At 47.4% G+C, this 22,691-nt stretch overlaps 1 protein-coding gene across 2 annotated transcripts in view; it reads right to left on the bottom strand.

The window, feature by feature from the left end:
• The window catches only part of EPB41L4B (erythrocyte membrane protein band 4.1 like 4B), a 144,130-nt gene that overhangs the window by 65,667 nt on the left and 55,772 nt on the right, over positions 1-22,691 (bottom strand). For both annotated transcript variants that reach the window (XM_060154664.1, XM_060154666.1), the window contains exons 6-15: positions 20,851-20,903; positions 15,634-15,754; positions 14,444-14,531; positions 14,198-14,286; positions 13,832-13,901; positions 13,566-13,735; positions 11,456-11,565; positions 9,400-9,430; positions 6,303-6,336; positions 237-301 (exon numbers count right to left, since the gene is read on the bottom strand). In XM_060154664.1, coding sequence (XP_060010647.1) covers positions 237-301; positions 6,303-6,336; positions 9,400-9,430; positions 11,456-11,565; positions 13,566-13,735; positions 13,832-13,901; positions 14,198-14,286; positions 14,444-14,531; positions 15,634-15,754; positions 20,851-20,903 — 831 coding nt within the window. The remainder of the gene's footprint in view (positions 1-236; positions 302-6,302; positions 6,337-9,399; positions 9,431-11,455; positions 11,566-13,565; positions 13,736-13,831; positions 13,902-14,197; positions 14,287-14,443; positions 14,532-15,633; positions 15,755-20,850; positions 20,904-22,691) is intronic.

Raw genomic sequence — 22,691 nt, 5'->3', positions numbered from 1 at the left:
TTAGAGTGACTAAAACAAAACAAAACAAAAAAACCCCACCCAGTTCATTTTTATTTCGTCAAGCATAACTTTAGTAAATCCAGACCCATCACCGGCTTATTTTGCTTTGCAAGTTATTCATCTCTTCCGGGACAAGACAACTCTTTAACAGTTGTTTCTGATACAGAATTTCAATTCATAACTAAGTAGAAAAGGAGAGCTTGGGAAAGGACGGCTCTGTGAGCTCAGGTACTTACCTGATGTTTGGAGAGTGCGGGTGCCACCGAGGCTGGCTGGGGTGAAGATTGGGGTGATACTGAGGCTAGAAATAAAACACCAAACTCGATTATTAGATGCCCTTTGCTTTCAATGGTCTTCACCGGCTGTGAATGGAGAGGCTCTTACTGAACCCTGGCTGGGGGAGCGCACGTTTCCCAGGCTATCACGTTTCCCCCGTGACAAAGGCTGGGGGCTGCCCTCCAAGAAGAAAGCGGAAGGCATCTGCCTTGAAAGGGTGCCCTAGGGCGCCCAGGCAAGGCAATATTCATCTCTCCCAAGGGAACCCACGGAAGGGGCCAGAGAGACGGAGAGAATGAGGGTAATTTATTCTTTAGAAACAATTGCTGTCGTTGCTGAAAATGACAACAACTGTGTGTAAACAGTTACATCTTCCAACAGACAAGGACTGAACAGAGGACGCCAAGGCAGCAGGACTCTGGGCGAACTCTTTCTCTCTTGTTAAAAAAAATTTTTCTAAAATGTGATCCAAAACAAAACACACCCCCCACACCCCTGCCCGGCCCCAGAAACAAACAAACAAAACCCCAAACCATCCAGGGCACCATTATCCTGATAAAACAGAAGGAAAGAAGTAGTTTGCCCATTTTAACATGAGAAAATGGATCCAGACTGATGACTCACAAAACGGCCCGGGGTGAAGATATAAGGCTGGCCTGGGTGGGTGGCAGGCTGCCTGCCAGTCCACTTCTGGCCTGCAGAGGGCAGCGGTCCCAGACTGTGTCAGAAGCCCTGGGGCTCTTCAAGGCTAAATTTTCTATGGGGCAAATTAGGTTCTCCTGACATTTAAGTCACCACAGGCTTGCCACCATTATTCTTTTAATTATTTCTTCCCCTTCTTCTTCTGCCCTGCTGTTCTGGTTAAGAAGCAGAAGTCCATTCTCTATTACGAAAAATTCTCAGCAATTCTGTTCATTCCATTTTCATGGACCTGAGATGCCCTCACTGACTCTTCTGTATTCCAGTGGCCCCTCTCCTTCAAGGATGCCTGTCGGCAATTCCGCAGCCCCCAAAGGACATCCTACTGGAAAGAGGAACCTGGAGAAAACATTTCAGTGGCAGAATCTGAAAGCTGACTAGGGCTTTAGAATCTCCTGGAAATAGTCGCTTCATATTTCTCTCTCTTAGGGGATACAGAAACCCAGAGGTGATAGATGATTTGCCCAAAGCTGAACCGTTTCAGGCGTTTTGGCCATACAGCCAAGGCCCCAAAAGAGGCTCCACCAACTGGCTCTTGAACAAAAGAGAGTAATCTAGAATAGAAGTGGACCTTCTATTCTATATACCTTGTCTTCAAACACAACCAAATCAGATGCATTGGAGAGAGGTGGGCACCTTATCCATAGAGACTTGGAAGGAGGATATTCCAGAACCTTCCTTGGTCTCCTTTGGTAATTTATACACCCTCTAAAGCTGTCAAGGAGTATTTTTTAATGTTAACCCACATGGTTCTCAACCAGGACCGTTACATCTCCCTGGAGACAACTGGAAATGAGGATGTGCAGTTTTGCTAGTCACAATGACTGGAGGGTTACCTGTAACTCTTGGGCAGAGAAGAGGGAAGCTAAACCTCCTGTAACTCTAAGGACAGTCGCAAGCAATGAAGAACTGCCCCTCTCCAAATGCCAACAGTGCTCCCATCAAGGACACAGCAATCCGTCCTTTGCTAAGCTTGCTGAGCTCACAGTAACACCAAGGATGCAATACCACCTTCCTGGAAACCTTTCTCAGCGCTCAGATGCTTACCGGGCCACCTATCAGATGTTCTCTTCCTGGTCAATTTACTCCCATCATGGCACCTCTAAAGGCTGGCAAGGAGCAGAGAGCCAGTGGTTGCCAAAGATGTTAAGAGAAGAACAACATCCAGGTGACAGTTGTCATGGATTTGATTTCAACGAACGATCGCCTGGACGTTCCCTCTACCTGCGAGGCTGCCGGGGCAAGGGCAGCGCTGAGCTGGGAATGCTTTGCTTTGTTTATTTTATTTGTTTTTCTCCCCTTCAAGCACTAATCACCCATCAACAACAGTCTAGCCACTCACACCTGAAAGTCCGACCAAAAAAAAAAACAAAAAAACTCTGACTAAGAAGATTCAAGAACCCAGAGGCAGCAGCAAGGAGATCAGGAAAGCTGGCCTTTCCCCTTCCAGGTGCAAAGCACTTTTTACACTCATTCCCTACAACTCGGAAGTCACGTCCAGGTTCTGCGCATTGGGAATAAGATTTCATGTACAGAAGACGATATCACAAAATTCTTCGGAAACATAATTTGGAGGTCTCATAAAGATAACGTACACTGGGATCCCTGCCCCCGACTAAGGAGTTAATATCTACAGTAATGAGACTGATTAGATCCAGAAAGAGACGGATTAGAATAAGGCTCCAAAGTGAACTCATCATGGAGTAGTTTTATTGTGACATTCAAAACCAGACTGGCGAGAGGGCAGAGAAACTCAGGGGAGGAGTGTCCCTTGGACATTCACACCCACCCAGGACAAGAAAGCTGGCCACCATGTTAGGGGGTCATCAGACATGGGTGCTGCCTCTCAGCACACGATAACCTGGGAAGCCAGGGACACATCATTAGCTCAGGGCCCCCACCTGGCCGCTCATCAGAACCACCTTAGAGAGGCACCGCAGCTTGCCAATACCCAGATCCCACCCACCCTAGAGTTTCTGATTCAACCAGTCCAGGCTGAGGCCCAAGCACCAATTATTTTTTTAAAGCTTGCCAGATGGTTCTAACATGCAGCAGGGCTGAGAACCACTGGTGCTGGTGATTTCTAATCAAGGGGCTGAGAGAAGGCTTTGTGGAGGTGACAGCTTCCCAGCAGACAAGTGTGGGCCAAGGAACAGTGGGAAAAAATTATGGGGCAACAGTGATGTGATTCTCCCTAAAGATGCTACCAGAAAACTACTAGAGCTAATCAATGAATTTGGTAAAGTAGCAGGATACAAAATTAATGCACAGAAATCTCTTGCATTCCTATATACCTAATGATGAAAAATGTGAAAGAGAAATTAAGGAAACACTCCCATTTACCACTGCAACAAAAAGAATAAAATATCTAGGAATAAACCTACTTAAGGAGACAAAAGACCTGTATGCAGAAAACTATAAGACACTGATGAAAGAAATTAAAGAGGATACAAATAGATGGAGAGATATACCATGTTCTTGGGTTGGAAGAATCAACATTGTGAAAATGACTATACTACCCAAAGCAATCTACAGATTCAGTGCAATCCCTATCAAACTACCAATGGCATTTTTCACAGAAGTAGAACAAAAATTTTCACAATTTGTATGGAAACACAAAAGACCCCGAATAGCCAAAGCAATCCTGAGAGAGAAAAATGGAGCTGGAGGAATCAGGCTCCCTGACTTCAGACTATACTACAAAGCTACAGTAATCAAGACACTATGGTATTGGCACAAAAACAGAAATATAGATCAATGGAACAGGACAGAAAGCCCCAGAGATAAACCCACGCACATATGGTCACCTTATTTTTGATAAACGAGGCAAGAGTACACGGTGGAGAAAAGACAGCCTCTTCAATAAGTGGTGCTGGGAAAACTGGACAGCTACATGTAAAAGAATGAAAACTCCCTAACACCCTACACAAAAATAAACTCAAAATGGATTAAAGACCTAAATGTAAGGCCAGACACTATAAAACTCGTAGAGGAAAACATAGGCAGAACACTCTATGACATAAATCACAGCAAGATCCTTTTTGACCCACCTCCCAGAGAAATGGAAATAAAAACAAAAATAAACAAATGGGACCTAATGAAACTTCAAAGCTTTTGCACAGCAAAGGAAACCATAAACAAGACAAAAAGACAACCCTCAGAATAGGAGAAAATATTTGCAAATGAAGCAACTGACAAAGGATTAATCTCCAAAATATGCAAGCAGCTCATGCAGCTCAATATCAAAAAGAACAAACAACCCAATCCAAAAATAGGCAGAAGACCTAAATAGACATTTCTGCAAAGAAGATATACAGATTGCCAACAAACACAAGAAAGGATGCTCAACATCATTAATCATTAGAGAAATGCAAATCAAAACTACAATGAGGTATCACTTCACACCGGTCAGAATGGCCATCATCAAAAAATCTACAAACAATAAATGCTGGAGAGGGTGTGGAGAAAAGGGAACCCTCCTACACTGTTGGTGGGAATGTAAATTGATACAGCCACTATGGAGAATGGTATGGAGGTTCCTTAAAAAACTAAAAATAGAACTACCATATGACCTAGCAATCCCACTACTGGGCATACACTCTGAGAAAACCATAATTCAAAAAGAATCATAGGGCTTCCCTGGTGGCGCAGTGGTTGGGAGTCCGCCTGCCGATGCAGGGGACACGGGTTCGTGCCCCGGTCCGGGAAGATCCCACATGCCGTGGAGCGGCTGGGCCCGTGAGCCATGGCCGCTGGGCCTGCACGTCCGGAGCCTGTGCTCAGCAATGGGAGAGGCCACAACAGTGAGAGGCCCACGTACCGCAAAAAAAAAAAAAAAAAAAAAAGAGTCATGTACCACAATGTTCATTGCAGCTCTATTTACAATAGCCAGGACATGGAAGCAACCTAAGTGTCCATCAACAGATGGATGGATAAAGAAGATGTGGCACATGTATACAATGGAATATTACTCAGCCATAGAAAGAAACAAAATTGAGTTATTTGTAGTGAGGTGGATGGACCTAGAGTCTGTCATACAGAGTGAAGTAAGTCAGAAAGAGAAAAACAAATACCATACGCTAACACATATATATGGAATCTAAAAAAAATGGTCATGAAGAACCTAGGGGCAAGACGGGAATAAAGACACAGACCTACTAGAAAATGGACTTGAGGATACGGGGAGGGGGAAGGGTAAGCTGGGACAAACTGAGAGAGTGGCATGGACATATATACACTACCAAATGTAAAACAGATAGCTAGTGGGAAGCAGCCGCATAGCACAGGGAGATCAGCTCAGTGCTTTGTGACCACCTAGAGGGATGGGATAGGGAAGGTGGGAGGGACACGCAAGAGGGAGGGGATATGGGGATATATGTATACCTATAGCTGATTCACTTTGTTATACAGCAGAAACTAACACAACAATGTAAAGCAATTAAACTCCAATAAAGATGTTTTTAAAAAAATGATGTGATTCTCTAAGAACTGAACACATGATGTATGCTAAGGAGCAGGGACAATAAACGTAGAAAAGTTAAGCAGGACCCAGGTTACAGAAGGCCGCGAACAGCCAGCGAGAGCTACCCACAGCAGGGGCTGGTGGGCAGGCAGGGGGTTCGGGCCTTGATGGTCATCCTGTGAAAGAGCAGAACACCAGCCATGGAAACCCACCTCCACTCCTTCTGCAGCCAACAGGCCTTAGCACAGTGCTTTACAAAGCGGGTTCTAGAAACCACCATTCCACTGATGGAAATGAACACACCACCAACAGAAGTGGTGGGGGAACCAGCTTTTCTTATGGTGGGAAGGTTGTCCAACAGTCAAATGATTTGCGGAAACACTGGATTTAAACAAATAAAACGTGTGTCTTCCTTGAAGGATTTTTCAGCACTTTTGGCATCCCAGTGGGCACCATAAGATCCAAGAAGGGAATGAAGGACGCAGCATTTGCCAAACATGTGACCAAGACGTCCTTCTCCTGGGGGCACACCTCCAGGGACTCATGTTCCCTGGGCCTAGAACACACTTGGACAAAAAATGGCCTCACTTGAGTGCCCCCGAGAGGCTGTGTTTGACCACCCAGCAACTTAGAACATATATCCCTGCCGCTTGCCAGTGCACAAGGTTAAGAAAAACAGGCAGCTCAGATGACCAAGAGGAAGCAGGGGTCAGGGGAGAAGGCTCTCCTCTTACTGTTTTCTCAAAAAAACATGTACTGCTGTTATTTCTTCCAAACCTGATTATAAGTGCAATGACTGCTCAGTGTGGAAAATTTAGACACTTCAAGAAGTATGACATGAAAACCTTTAAAAGCAATAGCTCACCTGGTAATTATGGACTTCAGGATTTGTTTTAGAGCTAAAAAAAAGAAAAGAAAAATTGTAATGTAACAGGTTGTAAAGCGGCATTATTACTGATTTATTTAACAGTTGTAAACTAATCCTAGGTGCTAGCTACTCTGTTAGCAACTTTTACAAATACTATTTCTTTTTGGTTACTAGCAGCTTAAATGAACATATAACTGGGGGAAGCAAACAGCACCTCTCATTCGTCACTTTAGAGTTCGCAAATAGAAACATGTAGGTAATACTCCAGACCCGTGCTTATAATGTTATATTTTGGTGGCAAAAAGGAGGTCCTTTCAGTTGGGCAAACTAAATAATTTTAGCTCCCATTCCAGGCCTGCCCTGGCATTGCTGGGTGGCCCATGGTACCGGGCAGCTCCAGTGATGCCCAGGGCTTTCTCCAGCTCAAGGGAGGGCCACCAGCCACTTCTGAGCATACACCACTGTGGGTCCCACCGCTCTCAACAATGCTGCCATGACGTGGCCACCACTCTGGAATGTTCATTCCACATAAGGCTCTGTACTGGGAACTTCACATCTGTTATTATTTAATCCACACAACGAGGCTATGAGGTCAATAAATGTTACCACCTCATTTTATAGATAAAGGAACGGTTGCCTAACAGAGAAGTTAGGACACTCGCTAGCTAGTCCATGGCTGCACCGTGACCGGAATTGACATTTGCAAAACCCCTAGGCCAGTATCCTTTCCGCCAAGCCACGCTGGCTCTCTGAGAACCTGCAGAAAGGTTCCAGGCTCCTCATGCATGATCCTCTTTTGATGGAATCTGAAGTATAACTACTCTGGTCAAAAGTATGGGTGGAGACGGTTGGCGCAAAACACAATGTATTTAATATGCAAGCTCGGCATCTGCCAGAAAGACCACAGACCAACCCAGCACCATCATCGGGCTCGGCTGCTAGGGTGGCGTGTTCAAAACCAAGGTTTACTGCTCCTCCAGAAGTGAGAGGAAAACATTTCATGGTTATGAGCCTTGCTTAGGGTCTAAATAACCCTGTGTTCCAGTTTTCATAGAGGGCCAGTGCACAGAGCCAGGTTCTGGGCCAGATTCACCCCGGGCTGCATTTCACCGGGAGGGCTAAGTGTTCTGCAAGGTGCTATTTTCCTGGCATCACCTCTGCGCCCAGAGCACAGTTTCATCCCCGGCTCCCATAGAAACCCTCCCCACCCCCAGGACCCCACAGGCTATGAAGAGCAACTGAACAGCTGCGAACAGTGGTTATTAGCTCATTTGTTCCTAAAGGGTATATTTACTGGGTGGTTTTTTGTGGGTGTGGTGGAGGTTTGTTGTTTTAGTTTATTTTGGTTCTCAATATATATAATCTCTCCTAGACGCTAAGAGGAAAATGTAATTTTATTAGGGGAAAACAAACAAGCAAAACAATCACTTCCTTAGAGAGCAAAGGAAAGAAACGTAACTCACAAGCCCCTGAGAATTAAAAACAAGACATGCTGACAGGCATACTTTCAGCAACCCAGACGGAATAGCCAGACATCTGACGCCCAGCGAATGGCACTGCAAGCAGCGTCTGCCATCAGAGGGCCAGGCTGAGCTTCCAGCCATGATACAACGGCCAGCTACGTTCTCCAGAACCTCGGGGTCCTTGGAGGTGTCTTGGGGGCTGCCTGTGGGATGCGGGGGGTGGGTGAGCAGCAGGTGCCAGCCCTGCCCTCCCTGCTCGGTGTCACCCAGAGCAGTCCCGCTTTGGTCTGTTCTCTGTACTGGGCTTCCATGGCAGGTTTCTCCTAGTGGGCCAAAATCAAAAGCTACAAAATTTCGAAAAACACTTGATCTAGCCCAACCTCTTTGTTTTCAGATGAGAAAAAGGCCGCCCCAGAGCTGAGTTAAGAGAAATGCCAGGGCTGGGCGGGAGGCCTCCTGATGCCTCACCACTAACCCACTCCTCCACACGCCTCACTCTACCAACTGCCCAGGGCGTACAGCGCACCAAGACAGGCTGACCTCAAACACCACCCTCCCCGGTAGCCTGAGACCTGTGCCTGGGATGACCAGAGACTAACCAGATGGGGCTACCAGTGGCTGCAGCTTGGACACAAGGGCCGAAACAATTACATAGTCTGGGATTCTCTAGCATGACAGCTGTCCACTGAGGTCGAAACTCACATAAGAAAACAACTGTTTCAGGTAGAGAAAGAGAAGTACACACCAGGTGGGACAGTGTCCTCTTGGGCAGCACACGAGACTCGCCTGGGAGCTTTAAAACCACAGATGCCCAGGTCCTCACCTGGAGACTGATTCGATTAGCCTGGGGTGTGGCCTGGCTGAGGGTTTCAAAGCTCAACAGGTGATTCCAATGTCCAGGAAAGATCAAGGCCACCTGTGCTGGAGAAGGGGGTGGCCAACCACGCCCCATGGGCCGAACCTGGCCCACCTGCTTTTGTGAGTAAAGTTTAATCAGAACACGGCAGGAGTCGTTCATTTACATACTGTCTATGCTGCTTTCATGCTCCGGGGGCAGAGTGGAATGGTCCTGAGAGAGACAGCAGAGCCTGCGATGTCTAAAATATTTACGACCAGGCACTTTACAGAAAAAGTTTGTTGACACCGGTGCTAGAGTTTCAGTCTTGTGACAAGTTCTCTTCCTACAGGAATTTCACTGGGCGTTGATAAAGGTCTTCTACGTTGTATGACATGAAACCCGCACGTCACTGAGCGGATCCAGTTTTTGTTCTCGGGGAGCTTTTGCTCAAGGGCACGGCCTTTCTTTCCCATCCCTGCCTGCAGTGCCGTTAGCACACTGTGCCACACACATTCCTATCACCTTTATCACCCACTGTTACAATACACAAAGCACAAAGCCACTCAAACAAAGCATCTGTGTTTTCCAAAAAAACAAACTGTCTTGGAACATTCTACTGTGTACTTATTGAAAGCCAGGCGGACGGTATAGCCAGGCAGCAGAAAAAGGGGGTGGAGAGGAAACCATCAGGTGCTTCACTCTGTGATTTAACTGTGTTAAGGAAAAAGTCAACATTGCAAACAAATACAGTAATTCGAGAGCAGAGCCATACCCGGACTCTGGGGGCGCTTACCAGAACTGAGCTGCTATCATCGGGTTGCTTGCTTTAAGGGAAAAACAGAAAAGTATGACACCTTAGAGAGCTTTACCACTTTTTACCATTTTTACCACTTGTTACCAATGCTCAGGGAAGAGGTTCCTGTGATCTCAGAGCAGTCCCAACCCCAGGAGGCAGAATCTTCATCTTGGCTACCTCTCCTTTCTGGAGGAAAAGTAAATCACCTCCCGCTGTGCCCCACCCTCCAATTCACTCAGAACATGCTCACTGAGCTAGTTCCCAGGGCCAGGAGTCCTAGGAGGCAGAGACAGACAGTCCCTGCTCTCAAGGAGCTCACAGTCTTGACACAGACAGAGACAGAGGCGTGAAAGATCGAAGACAGGCTGAAATACAAGCAGTAACCTGTGCAGGGGAGCTCGGGGCAGACACCTCCGACTGGGTTCGGGGTGTGAGTCTGCGGAAGGGGCCATGGACAGAGGTAGAGCTTGTGTACCTAGACACCGTTTCGTTTTTTGAAAAATGGAGCATGGAAAATCATTAATGGTTTCACAAAGATGCTGGAACTCTGGCTGGAGAAAATGTCAGTAAAATAAAGGAGGGAAAGAGGATGAAGACCAGGAAGGGAAGTGGAGGAGAAGCACGGAACCTGGAGTCTGGAAGAGCTCTAAGGTCACCTCGGGGCATCAAGCACCCTCCCCTAGGCAGAAGCCATACCGCGGCGCCTTTCCCTTGGCGCCTGTACACCTCCAAGGACTGGGCGCTCACTCTGTCAAGAGGGGGCACTATCTTTGGACGGCCCCACCAGCAAGTTCTTCCTTCGACCGGGGTGTTTCTGGGAAACTTTGACCCAAATGGCTACGTGCACAAGCATAATAATGCTCACCAGGGAGGTGAACACAGCCCTTGGGACAGAGAGCTTTCTCATCCCCCCACACCCCGGCCCCGCCCCATCACTCATCACTCCCAGTTCCTGCAACCAATCACCCTTCACGGACCTGTCACCCTCCCTGGACCCAGCCCCACCCTCTCAACCTCTGGTCTTTCTTGAAAGTGAGGCCACATTCCTTGGGCTCTGGGCAATTTTTTCCCCACGAAAGCAGCCAAGAATGGCTTTGGAGAGTTTCTGGCTGCCACGCTATTGTACCGTTGGTTCAAAAAGGAAGGAAACAGTGGGGAACACAAGGTTAAAGATTCTAGATGGGAAAGCACAGGTGCCAGGTCCCACAAAGGCCCACTAAGTCCTCAGTTATACAAGAAAAACATATGAAATGGCCAGTGCAATGATATATGGGAGGGAACAAGAGTGGGGTGGGGAGGTGCAGAGGTCCTGCTATAAAAGAACAAGATAGTCCTGAATGGAGGAGCAATCAAGTGTGGACAAAGGAGAGCTAGGAGATGGGATCTGGAGGCCGGGTTTAAACAGAAACGAGCCCGGCTTGCTCATCTGCTGACTGAACCGGTAACTGGGTACCAGGCCTCATGCAGGTGTGAGGCCACAGTAGTAAATGACAGACGAAGCTCGGGGAGCTCGGGAAAGGGGTGGGGTGGGGAGGGCAAGCATCCTGGGGCCTGGCTAAATTCAAGGACACGGTGTGCTTGGATTGACTCTGGGCCCCGAGTCCAGTCTTTAATTAGTTCTGGTTCTGCTCTTAAGTGGTCAGAATTCTGGTTAGCGCAAGAATGATGTCCCCAATTGAAACTGGAAGATGGAGGGGAGAAGGGGCTGTTCTTCCCTTCGAGACATGTCATCATCTTCCACGGGCAAGAAACATGTTTACCTATGATATCCCTAAGGTCCCAGGCCCAACAGAAGCAAAGAGGTACAAGAAAAGAAATATGGAAAAGGGGGAGAAGGAAATGAACACATCCAATGGGAAAGACTAAAGACAGCTGGATGGTGAGAGTAGCCTGATTCCCACCAAGAGAAGCCCACTGGGGTTTTGTCAAAAGCTTCAGAATGACAGAGAACGGCAGACAGTTCCTTCACAAACTGCTTCGCCAAACTCCTTGGGGCTTATTAACCAACTTAACCGTGATGTAAAATTCCAAGACAGAACGAAAAGCACACCACCTTTGAATGTCGAATGTCTCCGGGACGGATAGCGTTTACTAGGCTTCCTCTCGAAGGTGCTGGTTCTCCGTAACCTGGCGCCATGTGTAGCCTGGTATTCCGTCCGGCCACTGGAAAGCAAACATTTCACTGCATGCTACCAATATCAGAATGTCAGTACATTATACGTATTTGGAAGTGAACTTTTATTTCCAAGAGCTCCAATGTAAATTTCAACTTATCTCAAACTCGCTTGGCAAAGACACACACTAAATTTAGCCTTCCACTTGAAAATAAAATCACTGTTGCCAAATCCAGGCTGTATTATATTTCCGCCAAAGGACAAAACCTGCAATTTAGGTACCAGCCACTTGACTGCACAAAGCAAGCAGGTCTGAGTACTTGGAATATTTGACTAAGAACACTGATTCACACATAAAATACCTTTCCTAAAACGTATTAGGTAGGCATTTAACTCTTTTAAAAGGCTGTTATCAATGACCACTTAACTAAACCTTGGCTTTCCCTGCTATGCCAAGAAAAACACTGCTGCTTTCACCAAGGCTCTCCATCAACCCAACGTCCAGCTACAGCTTCCAGGAGGCAATGCTGTCTTTGTCTGATCTATCACTGCCTCATTCCAGCCACCCTCAGCTTATGATTTATCACATGGAAGGAGCCACTTGCCACCTGCTTTGACTGCCTCCAAGGGGCAAACTCATTTCCAAACTCCCTTCCTTCTCACGCTGGGCTGGACCAAGTCCCACGGGAAACCCTGCCTGGGCAACCTCAACAGTGCGGTCCTGCTCACTTGGAGCACAGCAGACGTCAGCACACCGTGCAACGTCTCTGCCAGGCTTCGCAGTTATGACATCTTCCTTCCGTCCTTCCTTCGCAGGACCCATGAGTCGATTCTTTCTCAGAAAGGACTTGGTCCCCCCCCACTCCCCTCTGCAGCATTTAAAAATACATTCAAACCAAGCGATTCTTTAAACACAAGTGCACAGACATTTCCGTGCACAGCAGAAAAATTTGAAATGAACAAATCGTTTGGCATCTTAAATAGAGTTCAAGGACATGCCATGTGTGAGAAGAGGTTATGAAACCATGTGAAGTTTTAGATCTTGTAACAGCAATTCTCAGATCTGTAAACATGCCTCAGGAATCGACCCTGGGAGTGCATTTAAAATGCACATCCCCAGGCCTTATCCATACAGCCACACGTGAGCCCCCATAGATTCTGATTACAAAGGCCTGAGATGTAGGTCCTAAATCCTCATTTTAAAAAAACACCCAGGGAGTTCTCGTGCACTTTGAGAGACATGGTCTTAGAAACGTAAGTAGAAATATATCGGAATAAACCTCTCTTTCTTCAGGGTCTTTTCAGATTCAAATATTCCTGAGCCCAGCCTGGGTCACTCACACACACAGTGACATCCGCTCTCATTCTTAATTGTCACCAAATTTCTTGATGTTGGCGTGTGACAGGCGATAGAGTAGTGGTTGAAACATAAGACATAAGACCCAGACAGCCTGGGGTTGAATCTCAGCTCTACCACTGACTGGCTGTGACTTTGGACAGATTATATACCCGCCCCCGGACCTAGTTCCCTTATTTGTACAATGGGTATAATCTGAGGGCCCATCTCATTAAGGCCATGGGGAGGATTACGAGTTGGTACATGAAAAGCCCTAGGGCAGTGTGGTCGACAGAGCTTTCCAAAACGACGCTCACGTTCTACATCAGCACGGCCCAAGGTGGCAGCCACCCATCTCACTTGTACCGGGCACCTGAGCGTGGTTAGTGAGACCAAGGAGCCACATTTTTAAATGTACTGAACGTGAATTAATTTAGATAGCCACGTGTAGCTCGCACCTCCTGTATTAGACAGCACAGTTCCAGCTAAATGTCAGCTGTTAATAATTTTGTGATTATTAGCTTCATCTTATCCGTGAGGATGCGGAGGCTAGAAGAGCTCCGGCGACTCCACGAAAGGTCAGATGCTAAGAAAGAAGCAGGGGCAGGACGTCCAACCCAAGCCTCCAGATGCAGGTCCACTGCTCCTTTCACCAAAACATCACGGCTCCCCTCCTTCAAGACACGTGACCGTGTTGTAAAGACGGTGCCTACCTGAACCTGAAGCGAGAGCCCAGTCGGATAAAGTCCGATCTGTTGGACTTGCTGTTTCCCGGCGTCCGCAGCCGGAAGAAGGCATGGTGCTCCACGGCGCACTTCCACAGATGCTTGCAGGTCCGGGCGCTGTCCAGGCGGAACACGAACGTGTGCTCCTGTTCCCGGCCCTCGGAGGTGAAGCACGGGGGTCCCGGTGAGCAGGGATTTGTAACACTGACTCAGGATGACTCACAGCAAGGCGGAGGGACGGAGGCAAGGCTTACCTGGTCATCGTCCTCCACCACCACCAGCGTCAATTTGCTCTTTTTAAAATCCATTTTGGTAATTTTGGGCCTGGCCAGAAAGAAAGCATTTTCAAAGCACAGTCTGCAGCAGCGCCGTCTACCCATCACACCGCCGTTTCCTTTCTACCGTTTAAGCTCAGATTTGCTCAAGGAATCACTCATTCACGTTAAGTGTGATTATCCAGAAGCGCCACTGCCATTTGTCAGACACCCACAAATGCAAGAGTACGTGTGTTTTAAAAATGAATCTGGGTGTTGCAAATATCCCTCGATAATCACCCATCACATATAATTCCACCACAAAATAGGAAAAGACATTTTTAATATAGGACAAAACTAAATTACCAAAAGAATAAGCCTATTTTGTTAGCTCCTTCAAAGATTAAAATGCCTGTCGGGGTCAGTCCAAGAGAATATTCACAGCCATCTCTTCCCTACAAATAAACGAAGGCACAGTCGGTAGAGGGTTCTAACAGGTCGTCACAGAGCAGAATGCAAAACAGTTTCCTCACCGCATTACTTAGTTTGCACATGTTTACACGTTTTTCAGTCACCGGGAAAACCAATTACTTAAACGCACACGGTTCTTACCCTGACAACGTGCATGTCTACCCCATACATTTCCAGCCACTTCGCTTTATTCAGATAGGAGAGTTCCGCCTGGGCAGGGCTCTTTCCCCTTAGAAAAACCAACGAGACACATGTGAACTGCAACGCGTACACCCACACAAGCCTGAAGGGCACGGCCACGTGAAGGGGTGCTTGGGGCAATTAAAGGGATGAGGGCTACCGATTTACATCAACATGACACGACCTCCAAGAACAGACTGTTCACTGAGCGGAAAGAGGACAGAGCAGGGCTTCTAATAGGAACGCTTAGGGAGACGACTGTGTGTGTGTAGATTCGTGCATGCGTGCGCGAAGGAGAAAGGCTGGAAGGATACACAGCTGGCTGCTCACAGCGGCTTCGTGCAGGAGGGAGCGTGGGTGGGGTGTGACAGGGACTGGGGCGAGACTCTACGCCCGCCCGCCCGTTTCTACGTTGTTGTTTCAAATGGGATACGAGAATGTGCTACTGTCACCTTCCATCTGCAAAGGAGCCAGAATGGCTGCGGGACCACAGGAAACCATGCTCGGTTTCTGAGTCAAGAGTGACTGGGCACAGGCAGCGTTTGGGGAAGATGGGCCGGGCGGGAGGAGAGGCGGTGGCCCTGTTATCCAGGCATAAAACTGCTAGACTAGGGTGACTAAGGGAGGAAAGAGGACAGAGCAAGAGAGAAGTGGCAGGGCTGGATTTAGCTGTGGTGACCACGTGTCCTGAAATACAACTCTGTACAACACATGGTCTCAAACATGCGTGTCCCTGTAAGGAACCCCAGGACACATTTCTAAAGGGTTTGCCCTAGCAGTCCAGGCCACGGACAGAGCCCCAGGTGTGTGGGACCGGGTGGGTCAAGGCAGCACCCCTCTGCCTTGGTTAGGAGGCCGGGATGGCCATGGTGTCCCTGGCTATGCGACGAGCAAGTCGGGACCAGGCCCTGTACTTCAGAGGAAGAAACAGGAGTATGGCTTGGTTTTTACTGTACATCTCTGGAAAGAGAGATGTCCTGTGGGCCTTTCAAAAACAGGACCGAAGCACAGGAGGGAAAGAAGTGAAGAGCTGGAGCTGCGATTTTATAGTCATCAACAGAGCCACTCTGCCGTGAGATAAGAGAGTCTGACAAATGCTTACAAACGACCAAATGCATACATCAGAATGTTAGATGGCAGCATCAAGGTACCTGCACTCTTTCCATCTCTGGAAGATATCAAATTCCATCGCTTCTGTCTGATTTGGAATGAACCGAAACTCAGACACAAGCTCTGGTGTATGTTCTGGAAGCTCGCACTCCCCAAGCTCGGCTGCAGGTTTCATAAAAGGGAGAAAACAGGAGACAGTGAATGCTTTTGGTTATTGCAGCACCAGGTCCAAAGACACTTTGCCTGACTGTAAACGGCACAGGTACCCCCTCATGTATAACCAACTCCCCGCTTTCAGGAGGACTTAACTCCCACTCGGTCCCCACATGTACGTTCAGAGTTCCCATGAATCACTCCAATGCGCTCCCCACTGGGCCATACACCATCATCTCATTTATGACTGTCCCTCTCCCGACTATTTCTCTGGCCCAGGGAGGCCCTGATTACATTTCCCCCACAAAATTGTAGTGCCTGAATTTGCAATAAAAGGCAACTGCAGGCAATGGGGACCCACCCAGCAACATCCACGTAACAAGGCTCTCGTCAAGGGTAGGTCTGAACAGCACTCCAGAGTCTGCAGTGCTGGAGAGGACCAATCAAGAATTCGGTACAGGCAGAAATCAGGGAGAAAAAATCAGGCAGGAGGGAGAAGGAAGGAGTGAGGAGTGAGGGAGGAGGGGGTGAGAAGGCCCCGGGAGCAACTGCGGCAACCCAGGCAGAAGCTGGGGGGGAGCCGGCTGTGCAGAAAGGAGTAGCGGCCACGCGGGCGATCCCAGCAAAAAGCCCGAAGCCGCCGCTTGGTCCTGGCTCTTGCCCAGTGCCCCTGGGAATGCAGGGCCCGAGGACACAGGCGGCCCATTCCTCCAGGACATGAATGAGAACGCTCACTCTCTCCACTCGCCCCACCCTGGCAGTGCAGGAGGCAGACCTCAGAAGGAAAAGGAATCCTCCAGGGGTTCCTCTATACCTTGTTTGCTATGAACTCTAATTACCTCTGATACCTTGCTGCACAAAGTGTGGTCCGCAGACCAGCAGCGTGGGCCTGCTCACCATGCACAATCGCAGGCCCCACCCTGGATCTGCTGGAGCAAACCCACCACGTCCCCAGGAGGGTGGTGCACACGTTACTTTGAAAAGCAGTGGTTTTCGAATGCGCCAGAACTGCCTGGAGGGCTCGTTCGAAGGCACGTTGCTGGCCCCCATCCCCGGAGGTTCTAAATCCATAGGTCTGGAATCAGGCCTGAAAACCTGCATTTCTAACAAGTTCCCAGGGGATGCTGATGCAGCCGATGCAGTATGTTCCCAGGGAACACACTCTGAGAATCACTGCTTAACACGACATCCCACCGACCAGCCAGCAAATGACCGAACACCCCCAGTGACAGCAACTCACTATGGACCCAGCAGCCCTTTCCAGCGGCTTCTGAGCCCCAATCCCAGAGCCCACCTTTCAGGAAAGGGACTCCAGTTGGCTCGCAGGAGAAGAGGTTAAAATGTTCCTGTCCACACAGAGGAAGCGGCAATACCATACTCGGAGGGGTGGTGGGAGGACTGCAGGAGACGGTGTCTGACACAGGGCGGGGACCTAGTGACTGTCCCCTCACCTGACTGCAGCCCCTCATCTGCAGCTCTCAACTGGACGGCACCCCTAATACCACCAGGTGGTCTGGGTCAGGATGTGCAGCTGCTTGGTGCCTTGGGCAAAGTCACAGATGAAGATGGTGACCTATTTGCCCAGAAAAGGTGAGGGCTGGGCTCCCAAGGCTGGGGGCCACGACTGACCTCTGACCAAGATGTCACCCTGAAGCTAGGGACCTAGTAAAGCTAGAAGGGCAGTCTGGGAAGAGATCTCCTGGATGTGAACCACACTGCACCCATGGGCCAAAGTGAGCCCTGTGTTTACTGGTATGTCTGCACAAGACTGGGTTAACTGTGCATCTGACATCATCAAGCACAGGAGGGAGAAGCCAATGACGAGGTTCCCCCGAGACCAGGCAAAGGGGACACTTTGCTGCCTGCCTTCCAAGAACCTGCCGGCAAGAGGACGCTTTGCTCAGTCTTTGAACTCTGCAGCCAGAGTCCCAGCTGTGAAGGGTGTGGGGCGTGGTGGAAACAGCTCAGAGGCAGGAGGGCTTGACTACCAACTTGACCATATACTACCTGTGTGACCTGGGCAAGTCACTTCACTGTCCTGGGTCTCTGATGCCTTATCCACAAAAGGGAAACTGACAAAGATGAAACAAGATCATGGACACACAACGAATGACTATCCCGTTCTTCTCCTCCCTTCTTCTTCTTTGTGCCTGAAATAATTTCCAAAGCAACCATAAAATTAGTTCTCAAAGAGCAGAGCCTCCAAGCAGGGCCACTGCATCACAACTCATGAGGCATCAATTCAAGGACAACTGCAGCAAGACACGTACTCAAGGCTCAAGCACGGGAAGAAGTACACAAGCTTTCACTGTGCAAACCCACAGAGGCTCTTAGCGATCATAGTCCAAGGCAAACCGGCTTCTTTGCGGCTGAACTAGAAGCATTTACTGATGGGCTGGGGGGAGGAGGGGACATGGAGAGACAATGTGACAAAAACTTCCCCATTTCTGTGTCCACATCTTCAGTTTGTCTTTGTACCTGACATAATGACTGCATCTTAAATTACACTAATGTTGTGGTTCCAACTCAGAGAGGTAATTTCTCCAAGAAGGGCTCAAATGACAGCTGGTATTCTTGTCTGCCTCGGCGGCAGGGCAAGGCAAATGGCTCTCCTAGAGCTGGGTGATGCCTTCACCACTTGGGGGCAGGCAGGGTGGTGACATCTGTGCCTCATCGTCGTCTAATCATTTAGGACGTGTGCCAATGGCCTTAGGAAGAACCTCTCAGGTGGACTGACGGCCCCAGGTCTGACATGGATGCTTTCATCCCATTAACTGCACCCTGCCATCTACTGCTGGGCCACAAGCCTGACAGTATGACCTCCTGGCAGCTCAGAAACTCTAGGGTGGACGCAACTTGGCAAGCTGGTGAAATACAGATTGGTCAAAGTGGACAGTCCATTTCCAAGTTCCCCAAAGCCATAAGGACCACTGTATCAGGAAAATATGGATGTGAAGCACTTAGCATTGTATTTAGCACAGACGGTTACCTCCAACACAAGTACCCTCAGACCACATGGGCAGACTGCCCTTCAGCCAAAGTCCATTGGGGGGGGCTCTTCAATTTCATTCTGTACTTACTGAGCACCTATTATATGCCAAGCCCCCACTAGATAATAAGCACTAAAGTGGTAGATGGACCTAGAGTCTGTCATACACAGTGAAGTAAGTCAGAAAGAGAAAAACAAATCCAGCATGCTAACGCATATATATGGAATCTAAAAAAAAAAAAAAAAGGTTCTGAAGAACCTAGGGGCAGGACAGGAATAAAGATGCAGACGTAGAGAATGGACTTGAGGACATGGGGCGGGGTTGGGGGTGGAAGGGTAAGCTGGGACGAAGTGAAAGAATAGCATGGACATATATACACTACCAAATGTAAAATAGATAGCTAGTGGGAAGCAGCCGCATAGCACAGGGAGATCACCTCGGTGCTCTGTGACCACCTAGAGGGGTGGGATAGGGAGGGTGGGAGGGAGACACAAGAGGGAGGGGATATGGGGATATACGTATATATATAGCTGATTCACTTTGTTATACAGCAGCAACTAACAAAACAACGTAAAGCAATTATACTCCAATAAAGATGTAAAAATATATATATATATATAAATGAAAAAAAATAAGCAGTAAAGGTGACTAAGGAATGGAAGTATCAGGGAATGGGAGTAACCTGGTCACTAAAAACCTTCTTTATAAGTACAAACATGACAGAAAGAATATATGTACTAAAATTACCAAGTAGAAAATCATACAAAAAAATTTGTGTATGAGTCTGATCAGAACTACATTTTAAAAACTCAAACTCATAGACAGAAACTGCTTGTCTGTGGGTAGGACCGTAGGTTACTTTCTTCCTTCTACTTGTCTGATTGCTGTCCTGATATTCTATAATAAGCCTGTACTGATTTTATAATTTGAAAAGACTTAGATCAACTTTTAAAACTTGGTAAATACAAAAGTCAGAAGCCAAATCTTACTATGGCACTCAAAAATAGTTAGTAGTTATAAATGAATACATCATAATTCATTATCCCATAGAAGCCCTGATAAACGAGTCCGCAATACATGTCTATCCGACGCGCCGATAAAATTCCTTATATGCAGTTACACATTAGTATCCTTTTAATTAGTGCTGGCAACTTGAACAAGTGTTTCTTGCGCATGTTAAACTAAAAATCCACCAGTGCATCAGACAGATGGAACAGTCAACGCTGAGACACAGGCAACCCTCTTACCGTCCAATTCCCACCCACATGCTGATGACTCTCCCCTGTCAGTGCTTCCAGCCTGACCTGTCTGGTGGAGCCAGATCTCTACAGACTCAAGAAGCTCCCAGAGGCCCCACTGGCCCCTCTCAGCCAAGAGACCCTACACAGATGTCCCCCCACGGGAGCCCAACTCTTCTTCTAACCATTCACTGTCACCACCTCCCATCCTTGGTAGCAGCCTACGAGTCATCTCTGTCTCCTCTCTCAACACGGAGCCTAATGACCAGGTCCTTCTCCTTGTACCGCTGATGCTACTTTGGGGTGTGTGTTTAACGCCCAGCCTTAGTTTCGTTTTGTTACAGCTACACCTCCTCACTTCACCCCCAGCCCCAGTCTTGGTCTTGCCCCCATCCCTTCTCCCCATCACAGTCACTGTGGCCTTTCTAAAATGCACGTCTCACCAGGCCTGCCTCCCACTCAAGAGCCTTCAAAGACGCCGTGTTGACAGCACGAAGTTCATGCACTTTAAATGGGGTTAAGGTCACCCGCCGCTCCAGGTTTTTGAACTTGGCCCTCTGACACCAATCAACTGCTAGTGCCTCTCCACACTTTTCTACTTTGTGCCTTGGTTCCTCTGTTCATCTCCATCTACCTTTCCCCCGACAGGCCTCCACCTTCCAAGCCTCCTGCAGGGCTCTCTTCCTGAAGGAACCACAGTGTACTCTGTACGTACACACGGAGTATGTGACCCGGCCACGAGGCCCTCATGGGACTGAAAGCTACTTGGGGACGGAGACCAAACCAGAGCACTGTGCCTGGTACACAGGAGACCCTCATTTGTTGAAATGAAAAGCAACAACTTTAAAATGCTAATTACCACTAAGGAATAATGTACCTTGTAGGCAGAGAGCGGCTAACTCCACAGCTGTTTCATATGGGCATTTCAACCTTGGAAGGGAAAAAAAAGAAAAGAAATTAATTGTAAATACGAACTTTAATATTCATAACTATACAAAATGTCAGTAACATCATTTCTCAGGAGGTAGTGATATTCAGATAATGATTTTTGTTCTCGGTGGTTTCTATTTTTGCTGTCTACATTAAAAACTGCGAACAAGCTGACTTACACTCCCTGTTTCCCAAAGTCAGCTCTCATCATATGGTGAAATAACCCCATCTAGGTATAGCTCCTCTCAACTCTAAGTAGAGTGGGCAATTTTACTGAATCTGGCAAGAACTGGGAAGTTTGGGAAACTGAATGAAAAGCCTTCCCTTTGCCTTATTATTTTTAAACTTATTTTATCTTGGTCTAGTACATGCATCTTTTGAAGCTGCCTTCACTCCTTCTTGAAACGAGGTCATAGTGTTACAAATAAACAGAAACCATATCTAAGATGGCCAGGACAGCTGGATACACTCAAGCAATCGAATAACTGAGGCACCGCCACAGAGGTGTATTACTACAAATCCAGTGATCTCATTCATATTTACTATTACAAATTTAGTTAGAAAAATAATAATGACACACATTGGCCTAGCACTTCATAGTTTTCAAAGCCTTTTCATATATGTATATTATCCAATTTGGTCAATGCATCAAGTGTGTCAACCCCCTAGGATGGGGGTTGCCTGTGCTCCCCATTCCCACCTCAGAAATGAGGAACTGAGTGTTCAAGTGTCCTGGCCACAGACGGCCAGCTGGTAGAGGCAACGCTGGGGCCGCCAGAACACCATTCTGCTAGGAATGCAGTAAACCAGGCTGACGTGCACGTAAACTGCAAAGTACTGTACAAATGCGAGGCATCGCCACTAATGTGTTTCCAGACCAAAGACAATCACCAGTTAAGAGGCTCTTAGTATGAGAAGCACAGTATGGAGAGAGAGAGAGAGAAATACACACACAATCAAAGATCCGTATTGCATGGCTGAATAAGGCAAATGTATACACTGTACAATCTACTTGTTCTATAGTGTACATTCCACTAGGATTCTCATAGCACATGTTCTACAGAGAGCTTCCAAATTCGGAAATCACATTTTGAATCTCCTTCAGATTATATTCAAAATCAAAATGTATTCCTGTCAGTAATAGCAGGTATTGCTTTTTAGATTCAGTATATCTTAGTTTTTCATGTAACGGAAAATAGTCAATATGGCTGGTGAAAAAATGACACAACTGTAGAAGTTATGACTGCTGAAATCTCATATCCTTAAAATACATACTGCCTGTGAAACCAACCATTTCAGTGCCAGTGGTTCTTGCGCTCAACAATCGTTGTATAGCCAGAGGCCTAGTGTTTAAAGACCGTTTTTAAGAGGGGAAAAGGAAATGAGATGAGATGTCTAAACCTCTTTCTACTAGAATCAGAACATAAGCTCTTTACATGACTTAAATGCAGATGGTGATGAGTGAGACTTTTGGATGGTCCAAAAACTTGTCAGTGTATACATACTAATAACGTATCTTGCTTACAAATACGACAAAAGCCGTTATGAATGGGGCAGTGATGTGATCAGGGAGAGAATTATTCCCAGATACACATCACTTAAGATATTAAATGCTCTTGGAAATGCTTCAAGCCATATAGTAATCACGTGAAATAAGATGATGATGACTGTGATCCAAGTATTAGACTCACTTTACAATGCCTGGTGTACTTTTTTTGAATTTTGAAAAGGGAACAAGCGTAAAGAGTTAAAAAAAAACACACACGGTGAACTATTTAGAAAATATAC

This window comes from Lagenorhynchus albirostris, chromosome 7 (genome assembly GCF_949774975.1).
Source record: "Lagenorhynchus albirostris chromosome 7, mLagAlb1.1, whole genome shotgun sequence".
NCBI classification, from domain to species: domain Eukaryota; kingdom Metazoa; phylum Chordata; class Mammalia; order Artiodactyla; family Delphinidae; genus Lagenorhynchus; species Lagenorhynchus albirostris.
Note: the sequence above shows the minus strand (reverse complement) of the source record. Positions and strands in the feature narration are given on the sequence as shown.